Source organism: Aphidius gifuensis, linkage group LG2 (genome assembly GCF_014905175.1).
Source record: "Aphidius gifuensis isolate YNYX2018 linkage group LG2, ASM1490517v1, whole genome shotgun sequence".
NCBI lineage: Eukaryota > Metazoa > Arthropoda > Insecta > Hymenoptera > Braconidae > Aphidius > Aphidius gifuensis.
Window position 1 is genome coordinate 17420576 of NC_057789.1, and position 20866 is coordinate 17441441.

Genomic DNA, 20866 nt, shown 5'->3' on the forward strand with positions numbered 1-20866 from the left:
GTTAAAGTTGTTTAAAAACGAGAGACTGCCGGGGATATATGTCAAGTCCATAGTATAGTCAAGTCCATATCTTTTGATTGAGCAATCGAAAAAAAAAAATAACAACAGTTTGATCATATAAAACGAGGTTCCTCTTTCAAATGAGCCTATTATTGGATTTTTCGGTGCATTATTTAAAAAGATATAAATATATGATGAACCGGCCCCCCGTTTTTTTTGTAAAAAATGAATTTCTGTCGATTTTGTCGATATTTGAAGTTTTTACCAAGTTGGCGCCCTGTATCTGATAAATTCGCCCGAGAATATTGGTTGGTCATCCTGCTCTATCTGATTAGCAGTATGTCATATGGCAGCGAAAGTTTAAAAATGACGTAGCGATGCTGCGCGCACCATACCTTGTTTTTTATCATTTCCTGTGATTTCTAGGGCCTCTCATTATTATTACTAATCAAAATAATAGTTGTATGAAACGACTCATGTTAAAGATTGTAAGTACATTAGTTAACAAATTAACATTGGCAAGCACAACTGTAGTTGCGTACGCTGGTTATTGCGCAGGATTGTTTTGCCAATAGGTGCTTTCTTTTGTGTATTTATTTTTTTTCACTTTAATGCGCATGATCATGCACATGCGCATATTATGCAAACATGAGAAGAGAACAGTGGCGTCGAACAAATAATTCTTAAAAAATAAGAATTAAAATATGGCTAATCCAGCCCTTCATGTCCTACGCTGTTGCAAAGTGACTTTTTGCTGACTGCGCATTCAACTGCGCCTGCGCGAAAATAAATAAGAAAAAAAATGAATACACAAAAGAAAGCACCTAGTATTTTTGAATCTTTGCTGCGATCTGCGATACTGCAAGGCAGTATTAAACGTATGACATTATCAGACATTATCGTCAAACTATCCAACGCTGAACACTGCCTCAAAATATTGCGGGAAAACGTTTGGATATTGCTTTATATTTTATTGTTGTGTGTGTGCTACTACGAAGTTGCCATATTTTATTAAAGAAAAAAACCAATCAACGAATTTTGAACTCTTCAATTGTCAGTATTTGTAATCATTGTTGAAATAATACATTGTAACGAAATTTATTATTTCGTGGGTTCTCGAAATAAATAATTATTAAAAGAGCTTGTTATAGAGTAATGAGTTCTTATTATTTATTTGTTATCGCCTGCATTGTTAATAACTAATAGGAGTTAGTTATTAATAATTAAAGGAACATTGTGCTAGGGGCTCTGTGGAGGGCCAAGTCAGTTATACACGACGTCGAGTGGGGCGCCTATTCGATGCTTATAACGTGACTTGGTACGTAAACCTCTTGGCGATGGCTTCCACTCCTCCGTCGAAGAGACGAACTCACTAAAATAATAATATTTATTGATGATAGTAATATATAGAGCTTTTAGTGCCCCTAATTTATACAAAGTTAAATCTCGATGCGATCTGAAATACTTCCACGAATTCCCAGTCAGTATTTCAGATCATAGTGTGACAGAAATTATTCACCAATCAACTAGTTATTGAATTTGTAGCTATTGTTGGAATAATATTTATAAAATAATAATATTTATTGATGATAATTATATATAAAGCTTTTAGTGCCCCTAATTTATACAAAGTTGAATCGCGATGCGATCTGAAATACTTTTACAAATCTCCAGTCGGTATTTCAGATCATAGTGTGACAAAAATTATTCACCAATCAACTACTTGATAAATTTCTAGCTATTGTTGGAATAACATTGATAAAATAATTGAGAAATAATAATATTTATTGATGATAGTAATATATAGAACTTTTAGTGACCCTAATTTATACCAAGTTGAATCCCGATGCGATCTGAAATACTTCCACGAATTCCCAGTCAGTATTTTAGATCATAGTGTGACAGAAATTATTTACCAATCAACTAGTTATATTAAATTTGTATCTATTGTTGGAATAATATTCATAAAAAAATAATATTCATTGATGATAATCATATATAGAGCTTCTAGTGCCTCTAATTTATACAAAGTTAAATCTCGATGCGATCTGAAATACTTCTACGAATCCCCAGTCGGTATTTCAGATCATAGTGTGACAAAAATTATTCACCAATCAACTACTTGATAAATTTCTAGCTATTGTTGGAATAATATTTATAAAATAATAATAATATTTATTGACAATAATAATATATAGAGCTTCTAGTGCCTGTACTGTTTACCAATTTTTTACTCGCCACGATCTGAAATACTTCTGAGAGATATCCATGGCATTATTTTAGACCGCAGCAAGAAAATAATTGGTGTATATACCTAAAAACCTAGCTTCAGACAGTATTTTCGATCGCAGTAAAGTGACTATTGATAGATGGCGTAAGACAAAAGATGCCTTCGTAATGGTAAATTAACGGCCTTGCCACTAAAGTCGGTATCAGTCTGAACTATATAAATTTCTAATAGATTTTTTATTTTTTTAATTCACTTATATTTTTAAAATTATTTTTTTATTTTTTTTTTTTTTTTTAGTAATACAATCATTGATGAATGGATTGATTATTTTTACGTTTAAGCTGAATGTTTAAACAAAAGAAGTTAAATAATATACAAAATCAAAAATATAATTTTTGTAAAAAACAAACTCGTCAAAGTTGTTCTTTACGTTAGCTTAGAACTACTGTATATACTAAATTTTTATTCAAATTAACAAAAAAAAAATAAAAAATTCAAACAAACGATGATAAATAATTTAGGAGAATTAAAGCTGCCTGTGTTTGAAAAATAAAATCGAAATAAAAAAAGATCACGTTTTATCCTTATTACACAAACAAACTTCAACGCCGCGGTTTTCTTCACAATTCCAAGATTAGGTTTTTCAGACGAAAACTTTCCAGCAAAGATGAAATTTGATGATCAACAATCTCACTATTTTGCATATATCTTGTTATTGGATTAACTTTTCAGCTTGTCTTTAGATAAGCTTGATATTAGATTTTTTGGTATTTGCAGGGTATTTCATATAAATTTTTTTGGGAACGTAAATTATATTTCTGTTTTTCTGTATTTTTTTGATAACTCCGCCTTCCTTTATAGTTATCACAACACTAGTACAGCTGTAATTGAGTTGTTGATGAATAACAATCAATAAATCAATCAATGCAAACGACAACTATTCTTGTTTACCTGGGATAGATAGGCATAAAGAAAAGATTTTTCAATTTTGAAGTGAAACTTCTTTAGAATGGGCAGTAAAAAAAAAAAAACAAAAGATGGATGCAAAGAAAGTAACGGTATGAAGGTAAGTAATTTTAAATTATTTTTTATCTTGTTTTATTTATTTATTCCCTTGACAACGATACAAATAAATTTGTTTAAAATTTGTTTAAAAATTTTAGTTTCATGAAAGATTCAAGAGACAAAGGTGAATATTAAGGTTAAAACTTTTATTATATACAATGTATAATTTATTATGTTATTTTTTAACAAATAACTCAAAAATGTCTCAAAAAGTGTCTCAAAAAACTCTATTGCCCGCTTTGCAAAATTCCTTTCCAGTTATAATAGTTTTTGAGAAAAAAAGAAAAAAACTATAAAATTAAAAAAAAAAAATTCTGATATTTAATTTTTTTTCTCGAAAACCGATATTGAGAGAGAAAAAAACCCCTAATGCCGTCACTAGATTTTTTTTAAGGCACATAATTTGAGCCTAATACGAACTCCCTATCTTGATTATAACAAAAGTTATGGCTCGCCGAAAAAAAACTTAAAAACGGCGCAATGAATAACTCAACGCGAAATCAAAAGAGAGACTTCGTATAAGGCTTATATTATGCGTCTCAAAAAACTCTATCGCCCGCATAATGGGTTTTTTCCCCTATCTATAATAGTTTTTGAGAAAAAAAAAAAACCTTCAAAATTTGACAAAAAATTCGGATATTTAATTTTTTTGCTCGAAAACTCTTATTGAGAGAAAAAAAAAACCGTAATGCCGTCACTAGATTTTTTTAGGCGCATAATTTGAGCCTAATACGAACTCCCTATCTTGATTATAACAAAAGTTATGGCTCGCCGAAAAAAAAATAAAAAAAACGGACCAAACATGTCATCATAGAGTTGAAATAAAATGTTTATAAGGCTCCAAAAAAGCTTTGAAAAACTCTATTGCCTTTCTTTTAAATATGAATAATGTTTTCGTTAATTCACGGTTAAAATATGTCTAAGCAATAAAAATAACAATGGCCCTAGCCGGAGTATTGAAAATTTTTAATTTTCAACGGGTAACGCTGGCCACATGTCCCAACAAATGTTACCAGGTCTTTTTTTTTTTGAAGAGATAGCTACTAAATTAAAACCAAATTTATTTTCATTATAATTTGTATTAATTTTATTTATATTTTTCAGGCTGTAACATGTGAGATTACGAGGTTGAAATTGACTCAATATTCAATAATACTGAAAGCTTAAGTCATCTGAAGTTGATGTATCGGGAAAATATTAAAAGATATCATCCCGACAAAAATCCTGAAGATAAAAGCAACTGAAAAAACTCAGTATTTTATGAATATATATACATAGAATAAAAAGTATACATAAAATAGTAATAGAAGTGTTCGGCTGACTAGTTGTTCAATAAATAAATATTTATATAAAATTATATTCTGTGTTAAGTTTTTTAATTAGAATTTCATTTACATAGAACCTTTATATTATAACTAATTAATAAATTTAAAAATTTCTATCATAATTGTTAATGACTGAATGAACATAATAGTTCACTCGGAATGAGAGCGAATAAGACAACTAGTCAAAAATATATTAATGCAACGAGAGATCTTCCAATTACTATTTATTAGAATTATTAAAGGAGTTTCACTTCCCTGTGCGTACAATAACACACATCTTTTTTTTCATTTTCAATTTAAAATAGGCTATTTTGGAGTTACATCACATATTTGAGTCCTCTTAAAGAAAAAATTTGTCAGCTGTACCTGATTAATAATCAAAAAAAATTTTAGTCAAATACGCCCTGGTAGAAATATTTCTCCGACTTTTTTCCAACTTTTCTCCGCCATTTCTCTATCTCTTCACGAAAACGACCCATAGTTGGAGAAATGGCGGACAAATTTCTCCAACCTTTTTCCAGCCAAAAATTTACTCCATTTTTTTCCGACTTTTCTCCAACTTTTTTCCGCCATTTCTTCAACCTGAAATTTATTCCGACTTTTCTCCAACTTTTTTCCGCCATTTCTTCAACCAAAAATTTACTCAAACTTTTTTTCAACTTTTCTCCAACCATGGGTCATTTTCGTAAAAAGGTGGAGAAAGTTGGAAAAAAGGCGGAGAAAGTTGGAAAAAGTTGGAGAAATATTTCTACCAGGGCGTGCATACGAAATCTGTTTCCTAATAATTTGACGTTTCTATTAAAAAATTATTTATTCGCATGTGATACAATATCGAGTCTTAGATGAAAGTATTGTCGATTATTTTGAATGGACATATCATGAAATTATATTAAGTCTTAGCTGTCTGTCAACCTGATCTTGGAATTGTGAAGAAAACCGCCGCGTTAAAGTTTGTTTGTGTAATAAGGATAAAACGTGATCTTTTTTTATTTTGATTTTATTTTTCAAACACAGGCAGCTTTAATTCTCCTAAATTATTTATCATCGTTTGTTTGAATTTTTTATTTTTTTTTGTTAATTTGAATAAAAATTTAGTATACACAGTAGTACTAAGCTAACGTAAAGAACAACTTTAACGAGTTTGTTTTTTACAAAAATTATATTTTTGAATTTGTATATTATTAAGAAATTTTGCAAACTTTAATTAACAATATCTCTGATTCGGAAAGGTTCAAGCGTTTAATTTTTTTTTCAAAAATTTCTAAATTATATCAATTTTGACATATTAATTTTTTATCACATTTGTAAGAACCGTTTTTTTGTTAGATCTAAAAATATAAAAAAATAAAAAAAAAATCCTATACCTGCAATGTTAAACTACGTAAAAAGTTCACCTGTTTAGACTCAATTATCTCTAAAACTAGATTGTTCATAATTACAAAATTAAGATCATTAGATGCAGAGGAATTTCAAGATTTATATGTCCAAAAATTAGGAACTTTGTAAGAAAACTAATCGATGGAGGTACTCCTTTAATAGATTCACTTTTTATTTTTATTATAATTCAGTGGGTTGTATAAGGACGATAAATGAAAAGTCTTGCCTAGATTTTTTAAAAATTATTTTCTGTTATATCTTCTAAAAATTGGTTATACATGTTATCAATAGTAGAGAATAATCTTTTATTGATTAGAGTAATCATATCAATGGATATATATATATATATGACTGATTTGATACAAATCAAAAATTATTTTTCATGTTATTCTCGAGTTATTGAGGACATGTTTTTTCTGTGAACTCTAGTTGTTCCGGTACAAAACCGTTTTGCTGAGAGATTCTTATAGTCTTTCAAATTTTACATTGTAGTCAACTTCTATAAATTCAGAAGCTGATTATAGGCCACATCTTGAACGTCACGTTATACGCACAATAATATACTTGTTGCGCATGAGAACTGGACAAATTCACATTTGGCTTTGTTAAATCTCATGTCACTAGTAATCTCGGTTATATTTCTGGAGTCCGTTCCAAAACCTCCGTTCGGTTCGGCATATCAAGATGGCGGCGATTCTACCCAGCAATTAAGATAGGTACAAAAGTCCGCCATCTTAATATACCGAACTGAACGGAGGTTTTGGAACGTATCCCAGGTAGGGAAACTGATGTCGTGTTGTCATTCGTTGAATCATTCGTCATCCAAATCTTCGCTTCCATCACTTTCGTCCAAATCAGACATTGGAAATCTCAAAACTGCTGCAACCCCTGAGAGTGAATCCAATTCTAAATACAAATGAATAAATTAAACTCATTATTTATTATGTTATGCCCATATTTTATGAGAAAAGAATGAACGGTGGGACATGATGAGATGTCTGTTGATGCAGACTAAACACTCAGAAATCAGAATATATACAGGAGTCCGTTCAGAAACTCTCATTTTTTCGGATCTTTAAGATAGTGGACATCAGTGCTCATTTAAATTGCTAGGCTGAATCGCCGTCATCTGAAGATCCGAAAAAATGAGAGTTACTGAACGGACTCCAGGATACCTAACAAGGATGCGAGAATGACCGTCAACATTTTTTTTATCACGTCATTTTCCCGTCACACTTTTTTTTTATTTCTTATTCATATAACATATTTAATTTTTTAATATCACATACATTATTGAATAATTAGAGAGAAATATTGAATGATTTCAAAAACCATTGATATCTGTTATAAGTATTATAAGATCAATGTAAACTAGCTATAATGGAAAAATATGCTTCGTCAACAATCATATACTACAATATAACTCAATTATCCGAAAATAATCAGTACTTTATGCGCATAAAAGTGAAAAAAAAATAAACCACCGAAGGAAATCACCTTTAATCACTTTTTTAAGTTGGTATTTAAATTTCTTTGGCCGTTACATGTAGACGGTAGGACGTGGCCAAAAAAAATAGACAGAACCTAAATGGTCAAATATTTGTTCAGTGGTAGTCCCGGGACCCAGAACACGTTGCACCTACTCCCTACTGTTTTGATTGGTAACCGTCCACAAGTAAGCCAGGTGAAAATCCGATAATTTAGACAGCTCATAATTACTTAATTTTTTGTTTAATACTTTTAATTTTATTATATTAATTTAATTTTAAAATCCCTACTAAATTAATTGGTAACCGTCGGAGATATTAATTTTTGAAAATTGAAAAAAATACAAATTATAAGATACGTTAAAAATAGTAGGCGAGCTAGGTTATTTTTTTTAAATGTATTTGAAGGGAGTTCGAACAACACTCGATTATCTTTAACTTTTTATTAAATTTTTAGAGTAGGTTTATGAAATAGTTATCCATCTTATGCCAAAATTTCAGAAGTCTATACCTGCTAGTAAAATAGTTATTAATGTTTAAAGTCAACAACTTTTAACGTGTACGCTAACGTAAAAAACAAAAAATGTTAAGAAAAAAACAACATATCTCGAATTTTCACGGTGTTCTTGTCTTCACACCTAAATAAAAAAGCTATCTGTATAAAACTTTGAAATCTTAGAATAATTATAGAGAAAAAAAAAAATTCAAGTTACCTGCTAGAAAGTTAAACAATCAATGTTTGAAAAAAAAAAAAAAGTCAAAGAGTGAAGAATTGGAGGTAACAAAATATGTTTGTGTGCATATTGATACACACAACTGTACATGCATTGGTGGAAAACAGGACCGTCTACGCAACAAAAAGTGAAGGGTGTCGCATAAAATTTTATAAATTTTTACAATAGCATTGAGGTGCCCACTAGGCCACACTTCTTGTTTGTAGTTTTTTCGTTCAAACTCCCTTGATTTTAAATAAAATTTTATCAACAAATAAGACTTTGTACTCAAAAATCATTCGAAAATATTTATTTACCCGCCTTATGGCAACTATTTTTTTTACTAATACAAGACCGATTACGCGCCTTCGGCGCGTGTTTGTATATGTTTTTTTTTTTTTTTTTTTTGTATAAATAATATTTTTTCGTATTATTTATCTGAAGTATATCATGAAGTTGGGTGTTTACACTGAAGTTTTTTTATGTAATTTCATGTAACACAACACATATCTCGAGTATAAGATTGATCAAAAGTTTCAACATTTTGAAACACACTTTCTTTATTATTTAATGATTGTATAATTTTTATTATCACATAATTGACAGTACAGAAACTGGTAAATAAAATTTTAATTGTAACTAATGACAAATTGTGATGCTTATTTTTTTTGATTAAAGAAGAAGCAATTATATAAATTATACAAAAGATTAGGTTCAAAAAAATTATTTATTATTATATTTTCCAAAAAATAATTTGAACAATCTTAAAGAAAACATAATGGTAGACTAACATTGGCAGACTTTATCATTTGAATGTTAATTTTTTTATTCAATCCAAAGAATAATAATTTTTATTTCAAATTTTTTTTTATATCAATACATATAGAATTATAATTTTTTTGAATGATCAAACCTCCGGCGCATAGTTGTATATATATTATTGTGTATATGTTTATTAATCCTATTTTCTTCATCATAATTATATTTTTTATTAATCACGTGAAGTACTTTTCTTATCCGTCTCTCCATGAATTACTATATTTATTTAAAATTAATTATCAATCTTATAATTATCGTAATGAATAAGAATATCATTTGATCTAATTATAAACAGTTATTAAATCTTTTAGTTGTGTCGTTGTTCAATCAAAGTATATTTAAGTCATATTGCAGCTTTTTATAAAGTCAATTGTATTATTATTTTTGATGAAAAAACATAATTAGCAATCGTACGTACCACACTCTAACTTTTTCTACTTGTTTACTTATTTATATAAATATTTATACTTTATACAATATTTAAATCTATATATATTATTTTAATTAAGTAATAATATTAATAAATATGATGAGGTTTTTGATAAACGTATAGTAACCATAACGTAGTAACCACCCTAACTTTTTTTTATCAAATATGAATTTAGTAATATATATTAGTTGTATTCATAAATATGAATAAATATAACAATACTTTTTTTATTCAATTCGAATATATAGAGCTTAATGAAAAGCTGTAATATGACTTTTGATAACTCAAATAAATTAATTGCCGAAAATGAACAATCATAGCAACCGTATAACAACCCGTAGCAACGTATTAGTATGAGAGAGAAAATAATAAAATATTAGTTATAAACAAATGCTAAAAAATTTCGACCAATCACATCACGAATAAAAAGCGGTCAAGTGTCCTTTTTATAATAGGATATCATTGATGACAGATAAATATTGTAACTACCGAAGGGGAAGTCACTTGTATAATCTGGTGTACATCGGGAGAAAAATCTTTAGTAATCTCTTGTATACATTATAATCGTACAGAAATGATTATGGAAAAATCGTGTAATCTATGTAATCTAGGCAACGTCCGAACGGAAAACGGTGAATTCAGTTCCACCAGATGTGACCGGCAATTGCCGAGTTCGTTCCCGCTTCCCCGAAATGCCCGGATTAATTTTGGGGGGCGGGGCACGTTCATCTGAGTTCGTTCCAAAAAAAAAATCCGAGTTCGTTCCAATCGTTTCCCCTACCGTGTCCCCTCCACTTTGCCAGTTCGCTTTTTTCCGGAGACCGAATTCAACCGAGTCTAGCCGGTGCAGCACGATTCGTAATTCCACCAACCATCGATCAAGCATGCCCGAATCTAACCGAGTCTACCCGGTGTAGCACGACTTTTTAGTATTATTAAGATATTATTGATTAATATCAAATATTTATACTTCATTAATTGACTTATTAATTAAAATACCAATTTTATAATTAGTTTATTAATTAATGAATTAATTTTAATTGAGATTACTATTTAATATAAAGTTTGACTTTTATATATTGACATATATATCGAATTTATTTTCTATACGGTTATTTATTTTATAAGCAAAAAGTTACTAATTATGACTTATATTTGAAGAAAATAAATAAAAATAATGAATAATTGATAAAAAAAAATATTATATTTATAACATACAATATGCATAGATGTATTTTGTATCAAAATATAGTATTTATTTTATTATATTATTATTTATTTTTGTTATTTCATCATTTATTATTGAATTTCTTATACTATATTATATATTGACCTTTATATTTACTCTATTTTACTCTACTACATATTTTAAAGAATATAAATGTACATATTAAATAATAAAAAATATTATATTTATGTATATCGTATCAAAATATATAATATTTATAATATTAGATTATTATTTTTTATTTTATTTCATCTATTATTTATTTTTAAGCACTCAAAATAAATTATTTTATATTGACATTTATATTTTACTTTGACTTATATTTGAAAAAATATATTATATATATATATACAATATACATTATATGTATAACGTGACTTATCGTTCATTTTGGCTTCCATGACCGTCCCTTGTCATTTTTATTTATTGCCTAGTTTCGTCTAGTTTTGCCAAGTGAAAATGATGGACTTAGAAAAAAAAATTAAATTTTACAAAAAAAAAAAACTTAGATATCTACATTATTTTACCAACAAAATTTTTTACTTAGCTGTAATTTTAGCCACACAATCAATATCTACATTATTTTACTTAGCTAGATTTTTTACTTAGCTGTAATTTTAGCCAAACAATCAATATCTGCATTATTTTACTTAGCAAAATTTTTAACCTAGCTATATTTTTTACTTAGCTGTAATTTTAGCCACACAATCAATATCTACATTATTCAGATTCTTGGCACCCAGCGGTAAGGGTCACGGCTTATCTCAGTTTATGCTATTCTACTGTTCTCAGATAGATTCAGTTTTAACTCTCTAGTTTTGGCTAGTTTCGTCAAGTCAAATAAAAGTAAAAAAAGGGGCTTAGGATAATTTTTACTTTTTAATTAATTTTAATTAATGATAAGCTAGGTTTTTTCTTAGCAAGATTTTTTCCTTAGCTAGATTTTTTTTCTTAGCTTCAATTATAGCCAAACACACAAGATCTACATAATTTTGCCAGCTTAATTTTTCCCTCAGCTACATCTTTTCCTTAGGTAGATTCTTTACGTAGCTAGATTTTTTACTTAGCTTTAATTATAGCTAAACACACAATGTCTACATAATTTTACCAGCTTAATTTTTTACTTAGCTACTAGATTGTTCAGTTAGCTACATCTTTTCCTTAGCTAGATTTTCTACTTACCCAGCTAACCAGTTTCTCGTAATTTTCCAGAAATTTTCCGGAAATGGTTTCCAGCAATATAAACTAGGAAACTTCCGAAAATTTTCTGGAAACCATTACTAGATAGCTTTAATTATAGCCGAACACACAATATCTTTTCCTTAGCTACAACTTTTTTTTATTTCCTTATTTTTAACTCAAAAGAAAAAAATTTAAAAAAAAAACGGAAAAAAAAAATTTCACGAAAAAAAACTAAGTCCCGTATTTTGAACTTGGCAAAGATAAAATATAAAGAGAAAAATATAAAGGCCATAATCCACAATAAGCCGTCACGGGGGCACCATGGGACGTCACGAATCTGAATTTACCGACGTCCAAGGCAAAAGCTAATTTTTATCAATATAATGAAAATTTGCCTCTCAATAACAATAACATAGATTAAAAATTGAAATTTTGTAGCTGACGTCTTTCTCGTCGAAAATAAACAATTATTTAAAAATAATGCAATCGTCAATAAATAATTTTCGTTTCACATTTTTCTTTTCATCTATTGTCTGCCATCATATGCTATAATAGTTCATTTCATCTTTAATGTGAATAGTTAGGGAGCCCATCGTGCTTTTTCTTACCTCATCGCATAACGATTTGAAATACGTTTATTCGACGTGTCTTGACGAGTATAATAAGCAGCTTCAGTGACCGATCGTTTTGGTGGAACGACAGGGGGTGGCTGACGGTCAAAGAAGGTGGATGAGGTAAGTTAACTTACCTCATCGCATAACGATTGGAAATAGGCCCAATCGATTGGTAATGATGCCCTGAATACGAAAATAATAATGGCCGACCATTTGGATGGAACTTTTTTGATGGCCGACCAAAAAACTCTAAATCTTAAGAACAAACATAAAAACTTGGAGTTTTTTGATCGGCCATCAAAAAAGTGCCCTCTAAATGGTCGGCCATCATTATTTTCTTAATTAGGGCAACTTACCTCATCCACCTACTTTGACCGTCAGCCACCCCCTGTCGTTCCACCAAAACGGTCGGCAACTGAAGCTGCTTATTGTACTCGTCAAGACACGTCGAATAAACGTATTCCAAATCGTTATGCGATGAGGTAAGAAAAAGCACGATGGGCTCCCTAACTAGAATATATTGATTAATAATAATTGAATTATTAATTTATGATCAAATTTATCAATCAATTCATTAATTTATTATTATTTATTGTTTAATAAATGTTCTCCGTATTATAATAATTAATGAGTCCATTTAATGTTGTTTTGGTCATTTTTCGAGACCGAGACGAGACTCGATCAAATCTCGTCTCGTCTTGTGTGCATCTCTATCATTTCAACTTGAGTTCGATCGTGTTACAAAACGTTGGTACGTTCGAACAATGCAAGATCGAAACTGGGATCTTGAGGCTGGTGGTGGTATACAATCATCTGATCATAAACGCAGTTTAAATGCATTATTCGATCTCGTTTGGCAGCATAATGATGGGACTGTTGCATTACGTGCAAATAATGGGAAATTTTTAGCAACAAAACGATCCGGACATCTTTATGCAAATTTCGACCTACCAACTAGTGGAGACGGAGATGCTTCTAAATATTATTTCTATTTGATAAATCGACCAATTCTTGTGTTGCGATGTGAACAAGGTTTCGTTGGACCTAAAAGTTCTGCCAGCCCAAAACTAGAATGCAATAAAGCTGGATATGAGACGATTCGCGTTGAACGTTGTGAACGTGGAATCGTTCGGTTTAAAGGTATGCACTTTTTTTTATTTTGAGTCTAATAAAATAGGTACGCGGAAAAAATTTACTTGTCTCGATAGATCAATAAGAATCTAAAATTCGAAGAGCGTTTGGTATCTGACCGAAGCAAGGGCAACTAAGAACAAATGTATAACTTTTTGAATTTATAAGTTAACAAATATATAGAAGTATATACATATAAACTAAAACTCATAATTAAGTATATAAATGTTGGGAAGTAACATTGGGTCGTAACCATGCCATGACCGAAGGAAATATGACCGCTCAGGGGAGAGTACACTGAGAATTTTTTTGTTATTTTTAAGTAAAAATATTTTCATAATTACGAGGTAGCTACTACAAACTGGGCCAAGACGACAACACCGTAATTTGGACGAGACAATTTGTTTTTTTTTTTCGTGCGTTAAAAAGAAAAGTTTACTCACGAATATTGGAATTTTAATTTTATAAAATTTCTTTTTTTTTTTAAATTTTCTACTTTTTACGGGGTGGCGTTTATAAAAATAAAATGATGTCTCGTAATAATAAATTCAACTTTCATCAATCCTTACAAAATATGTGATTTTTACGGGGTACAGCGTTTAAATAAAAATGCATTTCAGTTATTAAAAAAAAAATATATTAACATAATACGGAATGATTTATTTCGAAGGAAGTTATATATATGTGGCGTTCTTAGCCAAGTCACGGGGTTTGCGGCCTGACCATTTGCGATTTCCCTCATTTTTTGATATGTTGTTGATTTTGGTCTTAAAAAAACCCGTACTTTTTTTTTTTTTTTTCAATTTTTGATATCTCAAAAAGCCCCTTCTTTTTTTGCTGAATTTTCGATCATAGATTCAAGGACGCAAAACAAGTATCTTAAGCTTTTCAATCGAGTAGGCACTCAATAGGAAGTATTTTATTTCGATTTTCAAAATTTTTATTTTCGAAAAAAAAAATTTTTTTTGTTTTTAACATTATTTTGGTTGTAAAAAAAAAAGAAAACGAAACTTACTCTTGTGAAACTTTCAATTTCTTTTTAGTTTTCCAAAAAAAACCGTATAACAGATCAAGAGTAAAAAAAAAAAATCTAAAAAACGCATTTAAAGTCACCTTTAACTACAAATAATCAATTTTATTACAGAAAACATATATATTTCTCAATCATGGATAAATATTACATTAAAAAATATTAATTATTCAAGTTAAAGGTGACTTTAAATGACTATTTTTGATTTTTTTCCTTATCTATAAATTATTCCAGGGATTATTGAAAATAGTTCAATCTTGGCTCTAGTTGGAAAGTGACATAAAGTAAATAAAGAAACTAACAGTCGGATTAAAATAGAAGAGCATAAGTTAATATAAGCATTAGGTTAATAAGTTATTTGAGCATTGGGATTGTAGAAAAAGTAAAAAAAAGAAAGAACAGTCTCGGCACTTTCTCGTCTCGTTTCGCGAACTCGAAATAATGGTAAATTATATTTCAATTTAAACGTATTTCACTAATCTTTGTTACACCATTTGAATACCACATTCGATCACAACATTAACAACGAAAGCACATTCAATCTTTAATTGAAACTCTTGGAATATTTCTTCCCATAATTTTTTCAGAATTTTGTTTTTTATCTTTAGAATAATGAATTTTACTGGAATTTTTGATATGTAAACATCTTTAGGCGCGGGTGACAGTAGGACTGAAATGAAAAAACCAAAAAAAGAGCGTCATATCCGTTGACGGATCTGGGCAGGAATCCATTTTCTGTCAGTCTACATTGCGCCATGCAGCGCCATAGTAATCGGTCAGCCAGCCGTCAGTAACCGTTACCATAAGGCGTTCTATAGTATGAATGAATTTAATAGCGGGTATTTACTCATTTATTTATTATTATATGTATGTATATGCCGTTGTAGATATAATGTATATATATATATATAATAATATAAATACAACGGCATATATATATATTATATATATATATATATATATATATTAACACTAGTATTTCATTTGTATGCCTTGGTTATGCTTGCATTTGTTAGGCAAAGTAAAGTTGATATTGTATATATTGTAACGAGATTTGGCAGATCTCGCGCTCCCGAAAATAATTAGAGGTCTGGTCTGAGGGGTTTTATCGACTAAGACGCTAATTAGCCACCACCGGTTTTATGAAATTGTATCTGGCTACGACAGATTCGTATCCCCTACTTCGACACTCCCACCGGGGAGTCGCATCGAGGTGTGCGCACGGATGGTCGTATGGAGTGGGTGGGAGTGGGGATAGAGAGTCCATAAAACTGGTGATCGCTGGCATCTCAGGGTGGGAACTCATGGGACCGCTAAAGTTAGCGGCAATATGGCCGATTTCAATAAGGCGGCCAATATGGCTGCTGTTTTCAACATGGCGGTGGTAAATTCCGTGGTTTAAGCACTGTTTGTTGACTTCCGTGACTCTAATTGTACTGTTCGACTCAGATGAACAACAGCTTAAACCACGGAATTTACCACCGCCATATTGAAAACAGCAGCCATATTGAAATCGGCCATATTGCCACTAACTTTAGTGGTCCCATGAGTTCGCACCCTCACTGCCAGTCGTCGGCCGGCTCTCGGAGCTGGCTGATGGCACCGGGACTGGTGACAGGCCGTGGTTGGCTTCCGATGAAGCTAGCTGACTCCTTGAGTTGCCAGAAGTGGCTCTTTAGAGCCAAATTGGCCTTTTGAGAACCATTTCGGCTCTCTCTATTTTCTGTTTGGCCCCAAGGGGCCATGTGGCTCTTTGACCGGTAGTCGATAAGATACGTATATGAAATATTCTTTAAATTCAAGTATAGAGGGTACGTTGTAAACATTAGGGGCCGGTTTTCGAGTCCACAGTTAACTTATGATATAGTATAGTAAAGGGAAAAATAACGTTGAACTATAGCAAATACAATACAAAACAGCAGCTTTGTGTTTGACTTGTATATATATGAAAAAAAAAAAAACAAAAAAAACAACAGGGTCTATCTTTTGACTATTAAAATATTTACTATCATGTTAACAAAAAAAAACAATTTTTGCTTTGAAAAAATAAAATGTACCATAGCAATTTATATAATGTTTTTTTTTTTTGCTATGTTCAGATAAAAAATTACAACGTATTAAGAAATTTTTACCGAGGCCAAATTTATAAGTTAAAATAACCTAGCCTAAAAATTACATTGCACCATAGCAAAATATATTTATTTTTTTTTTTTGCTTTGTTATTCATAAAATTTTACGTTGTTGCTGTGGACAAAATTAAAATGATCCTCTGAAAATTTACAATGTGCCATAGTAAAAATTTAATTCTCTCAGAAATCCTATAGGTGTCACTGATATATACAAAGCAACATGGTTAAAATTACAATGGGCCATAGAAAAAATTAAAATGATCCTCTGAAAATTTACAATGTGCCATAGTAAAAATTTAATTCTCTTAGAAATCCTATAGGTGTCACTGATAAATACAAAGCAACATGGTTAAAATTACAATGGGCCATAGCAAAAGCAATGTCAACCACCCCCACTTTTTAGCCGACTGCGCAGGCGTGTCTTTGCTTATGTTTCAGTTGTTAATAAAAAACAAACAAATGTTAGCTTTTGTAAATGTTGTTGTGGCGCAGCGGATAACGCGTAGAATTCTGTTCGGAAGGTTTGGGGTTCAAACCCTGGTTTAGGTTAATAAATGAAATAAAATAAAATAAAATAAAATGAAATAAAAAAAAAAACAAATAAATAAATTATAGATATTGACAATAAAAAAAAAAATTTTTATAATATTTTCAATAAATGGAATAAATTTTGCGTTTGACCATAACAAAAATTACTATGGTTCCCCAAAAAAAAAATAGCCACGCCCACACGATATTTTGCTATGGCCCATATGAAAATATCATGAAACCGATAGATGGCGCAGCTCAGCTATGGGCCATTGTAAAATTTGCTATGTTTTTTTCGTAAAAAAAAATAAAAAATTCTCTCCGTGCAGCGAAATAAAGGGTGCATTCCTTTCATAAATGCAATACCGTCAAATATCTAAAGATAGTGTAATGTCCTGCGGTAAGCGCAGAACTTTTTTTTATTTCATATAAATTGTATTTTATAAAATTATATATTCAGGGTCCATTTGGATACCCCTAGCTCCATCTTATGAATCATAAGGGTAACATTTAAGAAAGCAAACGCATCCCCGAACACCCCCGAATATTCCCGACCTACCCTACGGTCAGCTTGCGCTACTGACCCAATATATCGATCAGTTCACTGGGATCTCTGATCCTGTGACTACCAGCTCTAACTGCTTTAACTGCTTTAATAAGTGTTTTACAAAGTTTTAGAATAATTTTAAGAGTCACCAGCCGAAAACTGTAAGTTACATTTATCCAATATTTCATTGATTTATTTTGCTCAAATATTTTTAATTATCTTTACGTAATATTTGGTTACGCAAATTATTAATTTAAACTCATTAAAATCATACTGGATATAACTGGTAATAAACTCAGACCGCATGGTCTAAGTTGTCTTGTTCTTTTAAATTAAATTCAAGTGCATACTTTTTGTGTTAAATTATTTAATCAAATAAATATTGAATAAAGTAAATTATAGTTGGCCGATTTAAGCAAGAATTCGCTTGTTAAAAATATTTAATTATTTTAAATATAACAATCAACGACCTCGTGGTCATGAATTTGGTCTTAACTACGACCTGTAAAGTATAGTAAAGCGTTTTATGTAATTATTAAACCAGACAAATGTAAAAGTGAACTTCGTTATAATTGTTATTGTAAATTCAGTGTTACACAAGTGCGTCAATTATCTCAAGGTCCACATTGGTCCAAATCTAAATATGTTATACTCGACATCAATACTATTGGTAAACTTGTGGTTTTTTCATAATAAATTTACCATTTTATTTAACATTATATGTTTTGTGTTTGACTCAAGTTCTTATAAATTATTTGTGTTTAATTTGTGTACTATTCTCGCGTACTTTTCAGGTTCCTTTTTACTCCTCCCTACATTACGTAATTATTATCCCCTACCTTTCTAATGTTCCTTCACTGGGCAGGATAAACAGGGTTAATTAAAATACATATCTAGTTGGATTATTTTACAGGGCAATATTGATTGTCTAATAAGTAATCCGGCTACGATATTTCAATAGTAACAACGACAAAAGTAATAAAATCGTCTATGTAATTATATAGTAATTAATGTATACATTAAAAAAAAATAATAATAAAACAAATTCTGCTATATCCTCAATGATAGACTAGCCAACACATGCGCTTGTATACACACACGTATATGGCAACGAACTATTTGTTTTAAATGAAATGGAAAAATTGAACAAAATACGTCAAATTATTGTGTTAAAAAATAGTTATACAACAAAAATTGTATCAAAACAAAGTGATCATAATAGATAGATTAAAAACCGTAATAAACATGTCGTAACAAAATTCAAAAATTGTTGAGAAAATCATTGATATTGAAAAATACAATATATACACTATACAGACTGTCCCATTTTAATTTATCAATGGATTTTTTTCGACAAATATGTCTTGAATTGTAAAATGTTCAAGTAAAAGTTGTAGGGTTTGGAGAGGGACAAGGGAAAAAAAAAAAAAAGAAATGCGAAAAATCCAAAATGGCGAAGTTTCCGGTATAAACATAGTTTTTTTTAATAGATACTACATTTTTTTTTGCACCAAAACGTTTTTTACATCAAAACTAACACTTTTTATTTGAAAAATTTTTTGGAAAAATTACTTTTTTTTTCGGTCCAATTTTATTGAAATTTTGGAAAAATTATTTTTTCGGTCAATTTATCTGCTAATTAAAATTCCTTTAAAAATATGGCTTTCATTAAAATTTATTTTTCAAAAAAATTTTGAACTTCAAAAACTAGAAAAAAAAAGTCAAAAATAAAATTTTTCCGGATGGTCATATTTTTTTATCAAAATTTGTTCTTATAAGTCACTTTTCTGAATAAAATTTTCCGGAAAAATCGATTTTTTCTAACTCCTCCATTTTGAATTTTTTTAGCATTTAAAAAATAAAATATTATGTCTAAAAATTTCTAAATAATATTCTCACAACTTAAGACACATTAGAATTTTTTTAAAATAATTTTTCTATCGAAAAAACTCAATTCTGTTTATGTATTAAAAGTGAGGTTAGCTGTCAGATTCATCTGTACACGACTGTGAGATTTTACAATTCTCACACAATTCCGACACACGACTGTGAAAATTGTAAATCCGACACAATTCCGACAAAAATCTGACAGACGTACGACAGTACGTTTTTATTTTGTATTTTTCATATTAGATTTTTTGAAAATTATTTTATTAGAAAACTATCATTTTTTGTTTTTTTTAATGCAAATTCTCACAGACGTTTCTCTTTTTTTTTTTTGTCAAAATTTATTTAGAAAAAAAATCTGATATGTTTCAAATTATCAAAATATATTATAACTTTATTATTGAACAAATATTTTTATTAATAAAATGATTTTTTATATTGAAAAATCTTATTAATAAAATGAAGTGGCGAGATACTGGTAACCATTTTTCTCCAAAACTATTAGACCTATTCACTTTATTTTTTTTTCCATACAATCTCTTTGTCGGGAAGGAGAACGTATCGCCTATTATATTCATGTCAGGATGCATCCTTGTTCTACAGGAAGTGACAAGAATTTCACCATGTGAGCAATGTTTTTATTATTGATATTATTATTATTATCCAAATACTATATATATATACAAATGAATGGATATATAACTACTGTAAAATATTAACACTGTGTAATAATATCAGTAATAATAACCCTGTGAGTAATGAGTTTTTACCTGATTTTCGAACGATACGATTAAAACTCATTGCTCACAGTGTTTTTTTCACATAATTTTCAAATGATACGAATAAAAAAACGCTGTGAGCAATTACTTTTCACCTGATTTTTGAATAATACGATTAAAATTAATTGCTCACAGGGTTCTTTTCACATAATTTTCAAATGATACGAATAGAACCCTGTGAGCAATAAGCTTTCGTAAAACTTAAAAATCAAATAAAAAGAACTCTGTAAGCAATGAGTTCGTTCATATATTTTGAAAATAGGTCAAAATAACCCTGTGAGCAATATTTAATGTTATTAAATTATTTGTTATTATTATTATTATTATTATTTTATATAACAGAAAATAAATGAACAAATACTGAT

The 20866-nt window shown here is 29.6% G+C and overlaps 1 protein-coding gene across 3 annotated transcripts in view; it reads right to left on the reverse strand.

Moving 5' to 3' along the window:
- Positions 1 to 20866, reverse strand: part of LOC122849228 (protein pelota) — a 43734-nt gene that overhangs the window by 16152 nt on the left and 6716 nt on the right. The window contains exon 8 of one of the 3 annotated variants that reach the window (XM_044147899.1): positions 4655 to 6903. The exons of 1 other annotated variant lie outside the window; for it this stretch is intronic. In XM_044147899.1, coding sequence (XP_044003834.1) covers positions 6809 to 6903 — 95 coding nt within the window. In that variant the 3' untranslated portion in view covers positions 4655 to 6808. Of the gene's footprint in view, positions 1 to 4654; positions 6904 to 20866 lie in introns of those variants that run through there. One more of the 3 variants, XM_044147900.1, reaches the window with a different exon arrangement.